Below are 13683 nucleotides of genomic sequence, written 5' to 3' on the forward strand. Positions count from 1 at the left end.
TCATTTCCATTTTAGTGTCATACAAGATATCTTCTTCTCTTTCTTGATAGCAGGAGGCGATCAATCAGAGAGGGCTACATGGACAATGGTGTTCCATCTAATCAAGGAGATCAACCATCAGTAGTGGTGCCAGGCCAGAGGAATGCCCTCGGCGAAGAACGGAGCTACAGTCCCAAATAGTAGCAAATTATGTTATTGTATCTATAGTGAACGAAAGAACGAGAGGGCGTGCCCCAGGCCACGACCCCAGTTGCCCGGGGTCTAGCGCTGCAACTGTCAACCATCAATGGCCTAGGTTAGTTCTGTGGCCATGTTATATTCGAGAGGTGTTTATACTAGTGGTTTGGTTAATAGATCTAAGATCTTGTCATCGGGAATCACCAAGTGATAGGTACAATGGCCCGATCTTTCGATGAGATGATATGGATTTTTTTGCGGGAATTGTTTGGCAATCCGAATACATCAAACACTTGGCGGTGCACCTTAGCAATCACTAAACCAACTCTTGTACGACTATTGATGGTGTTGGAAACATGGTGAGCCTGATGACAAAGATGAATCATTGTATGCAACTGAAGAATAGGCAAGAATTAAAGATATGCAATCTGAATTACTGATATAAGATGAAATACTTAATTAACACAATGAGGTTCCGATGACGCATAGTAAAGAAGGTCTAGCTGTCTCTCACGTCTACGACAACTACGAAATGTTAAAATTTAGTCAAATAACCCAAACCCTAATGTGACGCCCTCGGGGAGGTATTTCAGGAGGTACAAATGGTGAGCTCAACCAACCCATGGTGGGGTGATCCAACCTTAAGTCTGTATCATCCCTTAATAAAGACTCTCAAAAAAATTGCAGATAGTCTTTTAGTCTAGAAGTACATGGGCATGGCACAAAACTAGGTAGCGCAACACCTATACATGGATATAGACAAAGTTATAAAAGGTCATCATGTATATTTCTTCACTTGCCATCATAGTAGCTTCAAAGTCATGAAATCTCTACTTGCTAATTGGGTTTTCTCCTTCTACCATTGTTGCTATATCCAGACTTGATCATACTATCATGTATGTCCCGCTTGTCCATACTAGGTCCTTCATTCTCAAGTATACAAATATATCCTACTTAGGCATCATCATATTGTCATAGCACTTGCAAGAATCCATATAAATGGAAGTACCTTGTATTTGAGTTGGCGTGTGCAAGCTCTAGTCATCTGAACTTAACTTGGCGTGGTCGTGGGGGCTGAGGGGTGTAACTGTAATAGGGATGTGCTCAACACTAAGATGATTAGAGCGCCCCTCAAAACACCCACAACCATCTGAACCATGCAGTCCGGACGTGTTTTCCCATCCAACGCAGTCCTGTATCCGTCCGCCGACCGGTTCGAATGTGCTTTCCCCTGCAAATCAGAAAAAACCGGGAGAGGGGTTTGTGGGCATCCGGACCGCTGCCATGCCCAGTTCTGACCGCCGTGGGCCACCAAAAACCCCTCTCCCTTGCCCACATGCTTTCCCTCCTGAAGCCAGTTGTCCGCATTCAGGTCGGCCTAGAGCAGACATGACCGCTCACTTGAGCCGGCATTGAAACGGCTCACCAGCCAAGAGTGCTGCCCGCTGCTCGCCCACTGTGCACGCCTTCTCTCCGCATTGAAACGGCATCTGTCTGCCTGCCTAACTCCGTTAAAATGGCGAGAGTGCTGAGGAACCTACTATGGCACCTCAAGCACCACACGCCTGTTCCTGTGCCAGCCGACATTAAACACCTCTCCGGTCGGCTCCTCGCATCCACCCGCTATATAAACGGGGCCAAACCTCGGGCAAGAATCGCACCTCATCTCCTCTCTCCATCTCCTGCTTGTACAACACCCGCCATGGCCTCCGTCGAGCAGAAGAAGAAGTCTCCAGCATTGCAGTTGAAGGAAATATGCACTAGAGGCAATAATAAAGTTGTTATTTTATATTTCCTTATTCATGATAAAGGTTTATTATTCATGCTAATTTGTATTGATCAGAAACCTAAATACATGTGTGAATACATAAACAAACACCGTGTCCCTAGTGAGCCTCTACTTGACTAGCTCGTTGATCAAAGATGGTTAAGGTTTCCTAACCATGGACATGAGTTGTCATTTGATGAATGGGATCACATCATTAGGAGAATGATGTGATGGACAGACCCATTCGTTAGCTTAGCATAATGATCGTTCAGTTTTGTTGCTATTGCTTTATTCATGCCAAATACATATTCCTTCAACTATGAGATTATGCAACTCCCGGATACCGGAGGAATGCCTTATGTGCTATCAAACATCATAACGTAACTGGATGATTATAAATATGCTCTACAGGTATCTCCGAAGGTGTTTGTTGAGTTGGCATAGATTGAGATTAGGATTTGTCACTCCGAGTATCGGAGAGGTATCTCTGGGCCCTCTCGGTAATACACATCATAAGCTTGCAAGCAAACGACTAAGGAGTTAGTCACGAGGTGATGTATTACGGAACGAGTAAAGAGAATTGCTAGTAACGAGATTGAACTAGATATGAAGATACCTACGATCGAATCTCGGGCAAGTAACATACCGATGGACAAAGGGAATTACGTATGTTGTCATAACGGTTCGACCGATAAAGATCTTCGTAGAATATGTAGGAGCCAATATGGGCATGCAGGTTCCGCTATTGGTTATTGACCGTAGAGGTGTCTCGGTCATGTCTACATAGTTCTTGAACCCGTAGGGTCCGCACGCTTAACGTTCGTTGACGATATAGTATTATATGAGTTATGTGATTTGGTGACCGAATGTTGTTCGGAGTATCAGATGAGATCACGGATACGACGAGCAGTACCGAAATGGTTGAGAGATAAAGATTGATATATAGGACGATGGTATTCGGACACCGGAAGTGTTTCAGAGGGTACCGGGTAATTATCGGGTCACTGAAAAGGAGTTTTGAGCACCCCCCGGCAAAGATATGGGCCTTATGGGCCAAGAGTCGCTCTCCCTCCTCTTTCCTTCCCCCTTCTTCTTACAAGGAAGGGGGGCGCAGGGCAAGGCAGCAGCCCTAGGGCTGCCGCTAGGTCTCTTGGGGCGCCCTAGGGGCTGCCTCCTCCCCTCCCACCTATATATACATGGGTAGGGGCGCCACACAAGCACACACACACCATTGTCTTAGTTGTGTGTGGCGCCCCCGTCCACCGTTTACTCCCTCGGTCATATTTTCGTAGTGCTTATGCGAAGCCCTGCGGAGAACACATCACCATCATCGTCACCACGTCATCGTGCTGTCGGAACTCATCTACTACCTCGTCGTCTTGCTGGATCAAGAAGGCGGAGGACGTCACTGAGCTGAACGTGTGCAGAACGGGGAGGTGTCATGCGTTCCATACTAGATCGGTTGGAGCGCGAAGAAAGTTCGACTACATCGACCGCGTTGTGAAACGCTTCCGCTTACGGTTTACGAGGGTACGTAGACATACTCTCCCCCTCGTTGCTATGCATCTCCATGTATAGATCATTGCGTGTGCGTATAATTTTTTTTGTTTTCCATGCAACGATTCCCAACAGCAGTGACCTGGGTTGCCCGGCGAGCCAGCCCAATACAGGTTGGCCTGCGGGCAAACACTCTGAATTTGGCACCACCGACATCACCAGCCCCTCCTCGCCCGTCCAGGCTAGCTAACGCCGTCTCGCAAATCCGTCGTGAGCAATGGCGGCAACACATCAGGCAGGTGGGGAGAGAAGCCATGTCTGCTGAGGTCGATACATCCGCGGCCACCGCGGATAGCGAGAAAAAGTAAACCATGGGAGGTCACAACCGCTGGCTCCCATGAAGGCCACCACCACCACATCGCCGGATTGCACAACCGGTGACTTGCCTGCTTCGCGGGGGCGTAGGCCACGACGACCGTCTTCCTCGGCCCAAAAAATCGACCCTGATCGGTGCTTCCCGATGGCGGAGGGATGCTATTCTTCCCCTCCCGCTTAAGCATATCCCTCTGGGGCTCACAACAGTCCGATAAGCGGTGTGTCGGACATATGAAAGACACATCGTAGGAATCGAGATCCGCCGTGACCGGCATTAGAGTAATTTTAGCCTATTCTGATGTAGTTTAGTTAAAATATGTCTGAAATGTATTTTTTTTTCATCCGGTTAGTTGAAACCTGACTTGAAATGTATGCAGCTAACTTTGAATGGGCGACTTCCATCCATGTGCGCAGACTAGTCTTTGCGGGTTAGCGTTGGACATGTCCTTATGGGCCAGTTCTTTTGAGGTTATTGTAGACAATCTTGGTTAGAGAATGGATAAGCTGAAAAGAACTCCATCTGATTTTAGAATGGATAAGCTGAAAAGAACTCCATCTGATTCTTGAAAATCATCTGAGAATCGCTAGTGCAATCGAAAAGGGTGGGTAACCCACGATTGATTCTGGCGATTCTCGTCGCTCCCGCAAAAGAAAACAAAAACGGCTCGCTTTAAGTCGCTACCCCTGTTACAGCACCGAATTACATCCAAACTGCCACTGGGACCGAACTGAAGCACATGCAGAAAATGAATCGGGCCAGCTAGATCTCACGCAGCACCTCCGGCCCTGCCTCGCCGGAGCTCGCCCCGCCCTTGCCCGAACTAGAGCGTGGCCGCCTCGTCCCTCCCCGTTCTCTAGTGAGCTCTGACCTCCTCCTCTCTGTTAAATAGGAGTAGATGGCTGCATATGAATGCATATTGGGGGATTTTAGAGCTTATAATCGATGCGGCTAGCATGTGGAATCCATTTTTGTTGAACAACTTCAAGATCCGTTGTTGCTTGGCATGAATTTGAAGGGCTGAATGTCGTGTTTGGAGGCAGGAGAGAAGGAGGCAGTGAGGTGTGTAGGTTGGATGTTGCGATCCTACAAATGAATAAAATACAACTAGTAGATGTGTATTACAGGCATGTTTAGTTTAATTTCAGTCAAGGGCATTACAGACATTTGAGCACATAACTTATCCAACAATCTCATACCACAATCTTAGAAAAGAACTCGATGGTTGATTTTGTGGAAAGTTTCTGAAAATCTGATTCTAGAGAATCAAAAGCTGAAAAGAACTGATGGTGATCATAGTTTTAAATAGCCGGCTATAGCGCCGCTAAATGATCGGCTTTACAAATAGCCCGCTAGCCCGTTTTAGCCCGCTTTAACTGATTTGGAGACCCGCCGCTATTTTTCATAGCCCATTATTTAAAACATTGATGGTGATTCTAAACAATCTTGGTTGGAGAATCGATAAGCTGAAAAGAACTCGATCTACCCCGCAAAAAGAAAGAAAGAAAAGAAGTCGATCTGATTCTTGAAAATCATCTGACAAACCAGGAGTCGGTGCTGAAACCAGGAGTAAATCTTTCATTATCAGAAAAACCAAACTCAAAATTTGGCTTGTCAAAGATGCAGATTGTTTTTTCCATGAAGAGAAGATGGCCATCCTTTTCAATTGGCATGTCAATCAAATTGTTAATGGTGCTCGAATCAGCCGCTAAGTCAACTGTTGATTATTGGAGAGAGAAGGTAGGTACAGTAGGGAGGGAGCGGAAATGATAAATAAGTCTTGTGAGAGGCAGGCGCATCCGGACCTAGGCAGGCCGGCACCAGATGCATCGCTTGAAGCAAGGGCACGAGAAAAGGTTCTTCTAGCATCCTCAAAGGTCAGCGAGCTTCCGACGCTTCCCACCTGTTTGGCCTAGGAAGAACCGGCGGAGGGGCCGCCTCAATATTCTGATCAAAGGTTAAGCAGGCCCAGGGTTCGTGGAATCGGTGAATTAATTATGTATGTAATGGGATTAAGCATCTTTTTGATAAAATTGCGTGCAGCTCGATTGCGCTTCCTTCTCGCAGGGAAATACGTAACATGTAATCGAGTTCATGATTATTTTTCCAGAGAGGAAAGTCAGTGATTTCTGACGAATGGGTATACCAGTTCAACGTGGCAGCCTGAACTGCTGCCTCCCCGGATCTGACTGTTATTCCAAGGAGCATTGGTGTTACCGTTTGATTAGGTCCGAAAAAAGATATCCTCGTTGGATGCTGAATAATGCCTTGATGGGCTAGTTACTGCTAAATCTGTCCTTGGATCCTTCCTGGCTGCGCAAGGATCAACGGACGGGACAAGGTTATGAGCTGCTCATTTGTCTCTTCGGTTGTTCCCTCTCCTGCCCTTCCACCAACATTACTCTAATCAGGTACGCAGGCCAATTTGCTGAAGAACAGGTCTGCAGCCTGCAGGGCAAGGATAGGTCAATACCACCGGATTACTTTGCTCTTTATTACTACAAACAAGGCCAGTTGCACATTTTGTTGTCTTTGTGCTTTTTTTTTGCGGATTTATTGTCTTTGTGCTTAACTGTTTCACAAAGAAATACGTAAAAACCATCGGTCGATATTTCTAGTAAAACAACAGGGTAGTGCCCAAGCCCCCGAGAGACTATTTTAGGTGGGGAGAGTTCAGAATAGCATGTGAATCCTGAAGGAGCACCATCTCATTGTAAACTTGATTGAACAAAAAAATTCAGCTAGCAGCGGGAGACGACAAGGACGATGCTCAACATTTCCTAAAAAAACTGAGATAATGCCGAACATAAGTTGGTGAGTGGATCAATCTGCCGAACTTGCAGCAGCATAAACGTTAATCTTCTTCGGGCATCATCGCTGCACGTTAGCGAGAAGCGGCTGCTTTGCGTCGTCCCACTTGTCCAGTCTTCTCCTCGCCTCCTCGACCTACGTTCGGACACAAAATTCGCAATATACTTTATCAGTGAAGTTCGAGAGGACAACTGAAACAGCCTAACCTAGATGATGACAGAAGCCAATTTTCTAAAAATAAGAAGTGATGATCATAGAAGGATGCATTTGGGTGAATAATGATCTAAAATAAAGAAATGTACTACTAGTTTTTAAATGCTAAATTAAGAGAGGACAGATGAGACAACCCGAGTGATCATACAAAGCATGCACGCACTTGGCGAAATGATTGCGCTAAAATAATGAGTTGGCACATGATTTAGATGCGGCTTAGCATGTGAGATTGGGGAATCGTCTGACAGTGTAACGGCCTGGATGGTTAACGACGAACGTGATGATCTAACAATAAGAGATAAGGCTTGCTCCTACCTCCTTTTCCCAATCAGTTCTGAATGTGATCCACAATAGGATAATTGTTTGGATGAGCGTGCCTCCAATCATGCCTCCCCACAACCCCTGTATGCAACCTCTATCATCAGTGCAGTTCATCACACATGCAGAAGCTAATTTACCGACAGTTGACAACTGATGAGTCAACTCGACATGAATGGTGATTCTGCCATCTTTGGTGAATCAACGCTTTGAAACCAGCGGTACTAGCTTGAGAGTAAAACAGTACGTACCTTGATTCCATAGTCAAACTTGAAGCCCAGGAGCGCGCCAAGGGGTACGCCGATGAAGTAATAGCATCCAATGTTGATGTATGCTACCAATGCTTGCCACCCACAGCCAACAGCAACACCTTCATTGGGTCAGGGAAAAGGACACTGGTCAAGACTTTTTTTTTTAGAAAAGGAGGACGACCCCCGGCCTCTGCATCTGGACGATGCATACGGCCACTTTATTAATTATTGACATAAGACCATACAGAGTCATACAATAATAAGTCTAAAGTCACCAAACTAAGCAACAACTGTCGGTATCCCTATCCAGTTGATGTAGGGGCGCTGAAAGTCTGGGTCTAATACCAAACAGACCATGCAGCCAAACCTAAACATCTAAAGACTTGAGGTCCCACCCAGGACGCCTGCCGGGTATGGGCACCCACCAGTCCGGCGTGCTTTTCAACCAAGACCCATGCCGGGTATGAGGCCGCCGCAGCCACCTGCCACGAATTCATCTTCAGAGCTGTACTGCTACATCAACCTTGGCTGGTCCAACTGCCGCCGACGCCACCATGACGCCAGGCAACGTCACCCTCCTGCGCGAGTCCATCTCCGCTCATCAGGCGCCGAGTCTCCACTGCGCCACGCCGCCGAGATCCGCCGTCATCAATGGAGCAGATGAAACACCGCTCCTCCTCTTGTCCCCTCCAACCAGCACTCGCTCCAAAACGATGCCCCCATGAGGGAGAACGATACCGATAGCACCGTCATCGTCCGATCCGGTAGACCCGGATCTAGGGTTTCCCCCGGAACTTCCCGATCAGGTTGATGAGACCTGCAACGACGATGCCTCCAGAAGGAAACAACGTCTGAGACGCCGCCATCGTCCGCCAAGACCACAGTCTGGCGCGATTTTCATCGGAAGCCACGTCTTCCCGACCTCGTGGCTGGCTGGAATCGAGCGGAACCTCGCCACGAAGACGTATGTTACCGTCGGTACTCCGACGGAGATCCGGCATCTCCTCACCGGTCCCTCCACGCGCCGCCGGTCGGCGAAAGGCCTCCCCGCGACGGATCCAAACGGGGCGTTGGATCCGCAGTAGCCGTCGTCACCATCACAAGCAGGACAGCCCACCTTGCCGGATGGGGCACTGCCACCGTCGCCGTCCATGCAGGGCCGCCGCTCCGCCGGCGATGGTGCTCGGGCCCCCGCCGCACAGCCCGGATACTCCGTCCTAGCCGCCGCCGTTGGATCTCATGAGAAGGGCCGCCCCCGCCGCCTCAGATGGGATCCGCATCCTCCCCCCGCCCAGGACCTTTGGCACTGGGCCCGCCGCCACCGCGGCCCACGCCGGCGGCAGGAGGGGGTGGAGGGGGAGGTGGGAGGTGCTGGCGGCGCTAGGGTTGGGGCCTCTGGCGTCGCCCGGGGGAAGGCGACGCGAGGGGTGCGAGAGGGACCCGGGGGGGGGGGCACGCGGGCGGGGGAAGATACACGCAGAGCACCGGGACTGATTATGGCTCATACCTGATAGCAAAACGGGCTGGATTTCCGCCAGAGCACCCCTGGTTGCTCGAGCAAGCAAAGGACGGATCAGGCGATTCGGACGCGGACGGCCTCGCCGCCGAAGTTGAGATGTAGCATGAGCTTTGCCCTGAGCCAGGAAAGCCAAGAGAAACGCCGGCTACGACGATCTTGCTTATGAGCGCGGACATGCGCTGGCTGGTGTGGACCACCCATAATAGCAAGGAGACGCGGCGAGGACCTGGAGAGTTCCCGGCGCTTCGAAAGTTTCTATTTCCCCACCCTTCATCGCCTGCCCAGTCAAACAACACTCACACACTTTGCAATCAACTCTTCTACTTGAGACGACAATTTAAAAAATTCAGATTGTAGTAATTTTCAGATCCTTCCCGGGACGACCTATTTATGCTTATTATTCTACTTTGTACCTCTCTTCATAAACCAGGAGTTTATTTTTAGAACATTTGACATCGCCTTGTCGGCTCTCGCTGCTACTGATAATAATAATGGGTTTTTCGCGTGGCAAGCAAAGTACCAATAGTGGTAGTACCCAGGATTCCACACTATTCTAACTATTCTCCCCACCTAAATAGTCCTATCGAGGCTTGGGCACCCTTGTTACTAGAAATCACGAACCGTATGGTTACGTATCTGTAAACAAGCACAAAAGACATAACCCAAAAAAGCAACCAACAGACACAAGTATGCAACTACCGTGAGTGTCAGTATGAGAGGCAAATAGTAATTCCGCGAAGAACTGTTATGACCATCCGCCCTGCCAGCTGCAGACCCTATCTTCAGCCACTCCCTGCGTACCTGTAGATAATGTTGTATAGGGCAGAGAGGAAAACCGCCGAAGAGACAACAGAGCAGCTCATATAACCTTTCCGTCCGTACCTTGCGCCAGCCAGGAAGTGAATCCCTAGGAACAGATTTAGGCAGTAAACTAAGCCCATCGGCATTATCCCCGGCAGTCCACTGAGAATATCTAGTTTTCGACCTAAATCAGACGTGAAGTGTAACATTGGCTCTTGGAGAATAACAGGTCGAACGGAGCCAGTTTTCAGCTCCCAGTGAACTTATACCCATTCTCAGAAACGACTACCTCCTGGAAAGATCATGGAAACTCAAAACGTACCGAAGCCCGTGCCCAGAAGAAGCGCATTCACTACAGCTACAAATAGGCTACCCCAAACTACAATAATACCGTCCAACCAACCATGCCCTAACCCTGCTTTTGGATTACAGTTAATTGCAATATGTGCAGCGCCGACCGCCGCGTCCGACAAGACACGCTACACAACCCAAGCGCCGGACACAGATCAAAACCCGCCCGCAATCACTGGCAGCGCCATACCTTCCCCGGCAGCTCAGTGCGCTCTTACTTTACGTTCGCGCTCTCTGCGTCGTTTTGAAGCCCTAACGCGAGATTCGCGGTGAGAACCAGAATTGACTGATGACCCGTATCCAGCCCGGACTAAGACGGCAGGTGCTGCAAAACATGGAGTCGGCCACATGATCATCCAAACACACTAGAATCGACGGATAAAACGGTTCGTTCTCAGTTAGTTACCTACCAGACGGTGAGTGAATCAAGTGCGATCTGTGGGTCGGGCAGCATGCCGGCGAGGAGGATGAGCACCTGGAAGTACCACACCTCCAGCGCCAGCATCACCGCCGACGCGGCCGACAGCTTGGCGAACCCCGCCAGGTCGGCGAACGCGGCCCACGTGAACCCGGTCCACGTCTCCCGGCACCTCGGGCTCAGCACGATGTACGCGAACTGCCCTGCCACCAGGACCCACCACGTCAGGCTCAGCGTGAGCGACGCGCCCAGTAGGCCTAGGCCCAGCCTATACACCGCCACCCAGCTCATCGCCACGTGCAGCGCCATGCTGGCCGTCAGGATGTAGGCGCTGGGCGCCACGATGCTCTGCGCCTGCAGGAACTTCTGGATGGGGAAGTTGGCCGCGTACGCGAAGATCTGCGGGATGAGGCCGTAGGCGAACTCCGCGGCGGCGCCGGCGATCTCCGGCGACTGCCCGAGCAGGAGGAGGATGGGCTCCGAGAAGGCGTACATGGCGGCCAGCGGCACGCCGGTGGCCATGAGGAGCACCGTCGAGCGCTGCAGGTACACGCCCAGCATCTCGTACTTCTCGGCGCCGTACGCCTGCCCGCACAGCGTCTCCACCGCGCTCCCCATCCCGAGCTGCAGCACGCGGCATGGCAGTCGTGCACGTAGTTTACTTTAGACACGCGCCCGCGTACGTCGCTACGGATGCGTAGAAATGACTGTAAGTACATACGGTGGAGTGGAGTGGAGGTACTACGTACCATGAGGCCGTAGGCGAACACCTGGATGCCGTTGTTGCCGAGGGAGGCGGCGGCGAGCTGCACGTTGCCGAGCTGGCCGCAGAAGATCTGGGTGGCCGACGACATCACGATGATCAGCATGTACACCACCACCGCCGGCGCGGCCAGCGGAGCAAGCAGCCGCAGCTCCAGCGCCGCGGCCGACGCCATGCGCCGTGCCCCACCGCCGCCGGAGAGCAGGGCCTCCAGCCGGCCGTCGGCGGAACGGACCCCTGCATGATCACCCGGACCCATTCACGGATTCCTCGATCCAGGGGGATCGCAAAGATCTTTGTGGCGTTTTACTGAAGCAGCCGCGAGCTCGTCCACGCCTAGCAATTTCCGCCTGTGGTTGGCGCTTCACTACATGTTAGTTGAGGGCAAGATCTTCCCGCAAAAAGATGAAAGGAAAAGGTGAGGACGAGATGGCAGGTGAAGTGACACTGTCTCACTCGCTGCGATCGGAACCAGGAAACACGAGAGGTTTGTACAGTACTGGTGTATGATTCGTTTTGTCGTTTCTTTTGTCCTGGCGTTCTGCAGCTTGTGGGGAAGAAAAGAAGCACGCGTTAAACACAGAAGTTACACTGTAAGCTGGATCCCGGTCAAATTGGTTTGGTGTTGCTCCGTGCAACTAGGCTACCGGCAGCTTCTCCTTTACATTGAACATGTATGTATGCAAGGTTGTTACAAGTTTGTTAGGCAATTAAATCCTATAGATCTCACGTACGTATCAACTTGCTATTCGTTGCCCTGAGATACCTGCCAAAATATTGGATGTTACCCAGCCCCCGGTGTTCGTTTGGATGGTGACCAAATAATTGGTCCGCCCACGGCTCAACGGAAGCTCCAGTTCCATTCTCAGCCAACTTTTTTTGCAGGCGTGGGTCGGAAAATCCAGCGCCAATTATTTCTCAAGCCCACGATTGGCAAGGCTAACATAGACACAAACCACACAACCCCAAGTCTATCTTTCTACATACTCCAAGATCTCGAGCACTACGGCCAATGCTGCCATTGCATTTTAGACGAACAAAGAACGGCATAGCTAGTCTGGCTATATCTCCGCGAGTTGATCTTGAGGAGAAGTGAACTGTGAGTTTTTTTTTTGATATGTGGTCAATTATTTTCAGAAAAGGTAACATGGAATTTCAAAAATTGTGAATGTTTTTCAAATCCACGGGTAGTTGTAAAATATATGCACATTTTCCAATTTAATCATATATTCAACGTTTTCAGATTTGTGATTTTCTTTAAGATCGTGAATATATTAATACACAATCATTTTTTTAATTTTTAGGAAACATTTTTTTGTACAAATTGGTAACCTTTTAAATAATTTTTAATATTTTAAAAATTTTGAACACTTCTAAAATTCATGAATATTTCACAAACTCATGTATGTCTTTTGAAAAGTCCTTAAGATTCCGTAAAATTTGTGAATCCTTTTTCAAATTCGTGAAATTTGTTTTAGAAAAAGTTCTTCGTATGCGTAGAATATTTCATTGTAATCGTGTTGAACATTTTATTTGAAGCATTGTACATTTTTTAAATGTGCAATGAATATTTTTCAAAATACATGGTGAACAGTTTCTAAATATGTATTGGGAAATTTTTGTAAGTACCCGACAAATATTTGTCAAATATGAATGCACGGTGACCAACTCTTAAATGCATTGAAAAACTTATTAAACACATGTCAAACATTTTAAAAATACATGTTAAACGTTTTATTAGATGCATTGAATATTTCTCAAAATATGCTATGTTTTTAAATACATTGAACATTTTCATCAAATACGTCTTGAACATTTCTTAAAATATACACATTGAATATTTGTTTTTCAAATACGCAGCGGATGTTTTTCAAATAATATTTTTTTTAAACATGTCTACGTTTTTTTCAATACATGATGAACTGTTTTTTACATGGCGAATATTTTTTAAATACATTACATTTTTTCCTAGTGTGGCTATACGCAAATATTTTTGTTTTCAATTGATGTCCGGGAGTGGCCCCATCCAGACTGTTTTAGATTGGTCGAGCATTGTTCGATAGAACCGGCCTTAGCCAGAGATGGGTTTGCCCACAGACGGGTATGTGCGTGTTACCTCAAGAACTCGGCAATATACTTATGGGTCGACTCATGCAGCGATTGGCCCATCACCCCGGTGGGAGCGAAGAGGTCCAGACGGAGGGGAAAGAGGCCCAGGTGCATTTTTATTTCCATATTCTGAATTTTTGTCCTGAAAGCGAGCGAGACAATCCATTTCATTCACAAAGAAAAGAAGCATAACAGTGTAGGATAGGAAAATTCGGCCTGTTTGACAATTGCTTGGTTACAATCGGGTAATTGGGGGACCACTATTTTTTTATTTGAACAAAGATACAAGGAACGTCCGGCTTTAAATTAATAAA

At 48.4% G+C, this 13683-nt stretch overlaps 2 protein-coding genes across 2 annotated transcripts; both read right to left on the minus strand.

Moving 5' to 3' along the window:
* Nucleotides 1-6501: 6501 nt before the first annotated feature.
* Nucleotides 6502-8561, minus strand: LOC125535840 (protein DETOXIFICATION 39-like). The gene is made up of 4 exons (XM_048698909.1): nt 8418-8561; nt 7409-7537; nt 7155-7241; nt 6502-6761 (listed from the first exon to the last, which is right to left on the minus strand). Exons 1-4 carry the CDS (start codon nt 8559-8561, stop codon nt 6687-6689), a joined length of 435 nt encoding a protein of 144 aa, XP_048554866.1. The 3' UTR covers nt 6502-6686.
* A 1902-nt stretch (nt 8562-10463) lies between these two features.
* On the minus strand, nt 10464-11718 carry LOC125536854 (protein DETOXIFICATION 40-like). Its single transcript, XM_048700135.1, has 2 exons — nt 11247-11718; nt 10464-11121 (listed from the first exon to the last, which is right to left on the minus strand). The coding sequence occupies exons 1-2, from the start codon at nt 11517-11519 to the stop codon at nt 10486-10488; spliced, it is 909 nt and encodes a 302-aa protein (XP_048556092.1). The 5' UTR covers nt 11520-11718; the 3' UTR covers nt 10464-10485.
* Nucleotides 11719-13683: the final 1965 nt, after the last annotated feature.

This window comes from Triticum urartu, chromosome 2 (genome assembly GCF_003073215.2).
Source record: "Triticum urartu cultivar G1812 chromosome 2, Tu2.1, whole genome shotgun sequence".
NCBI classification, from domain to species: domain Eukaryota; kingdom Viridiplantae; phylum Streptophyta; class Magnoliopsida; order Poales; family Poaceae; genus Triticum; species Triticum urartu.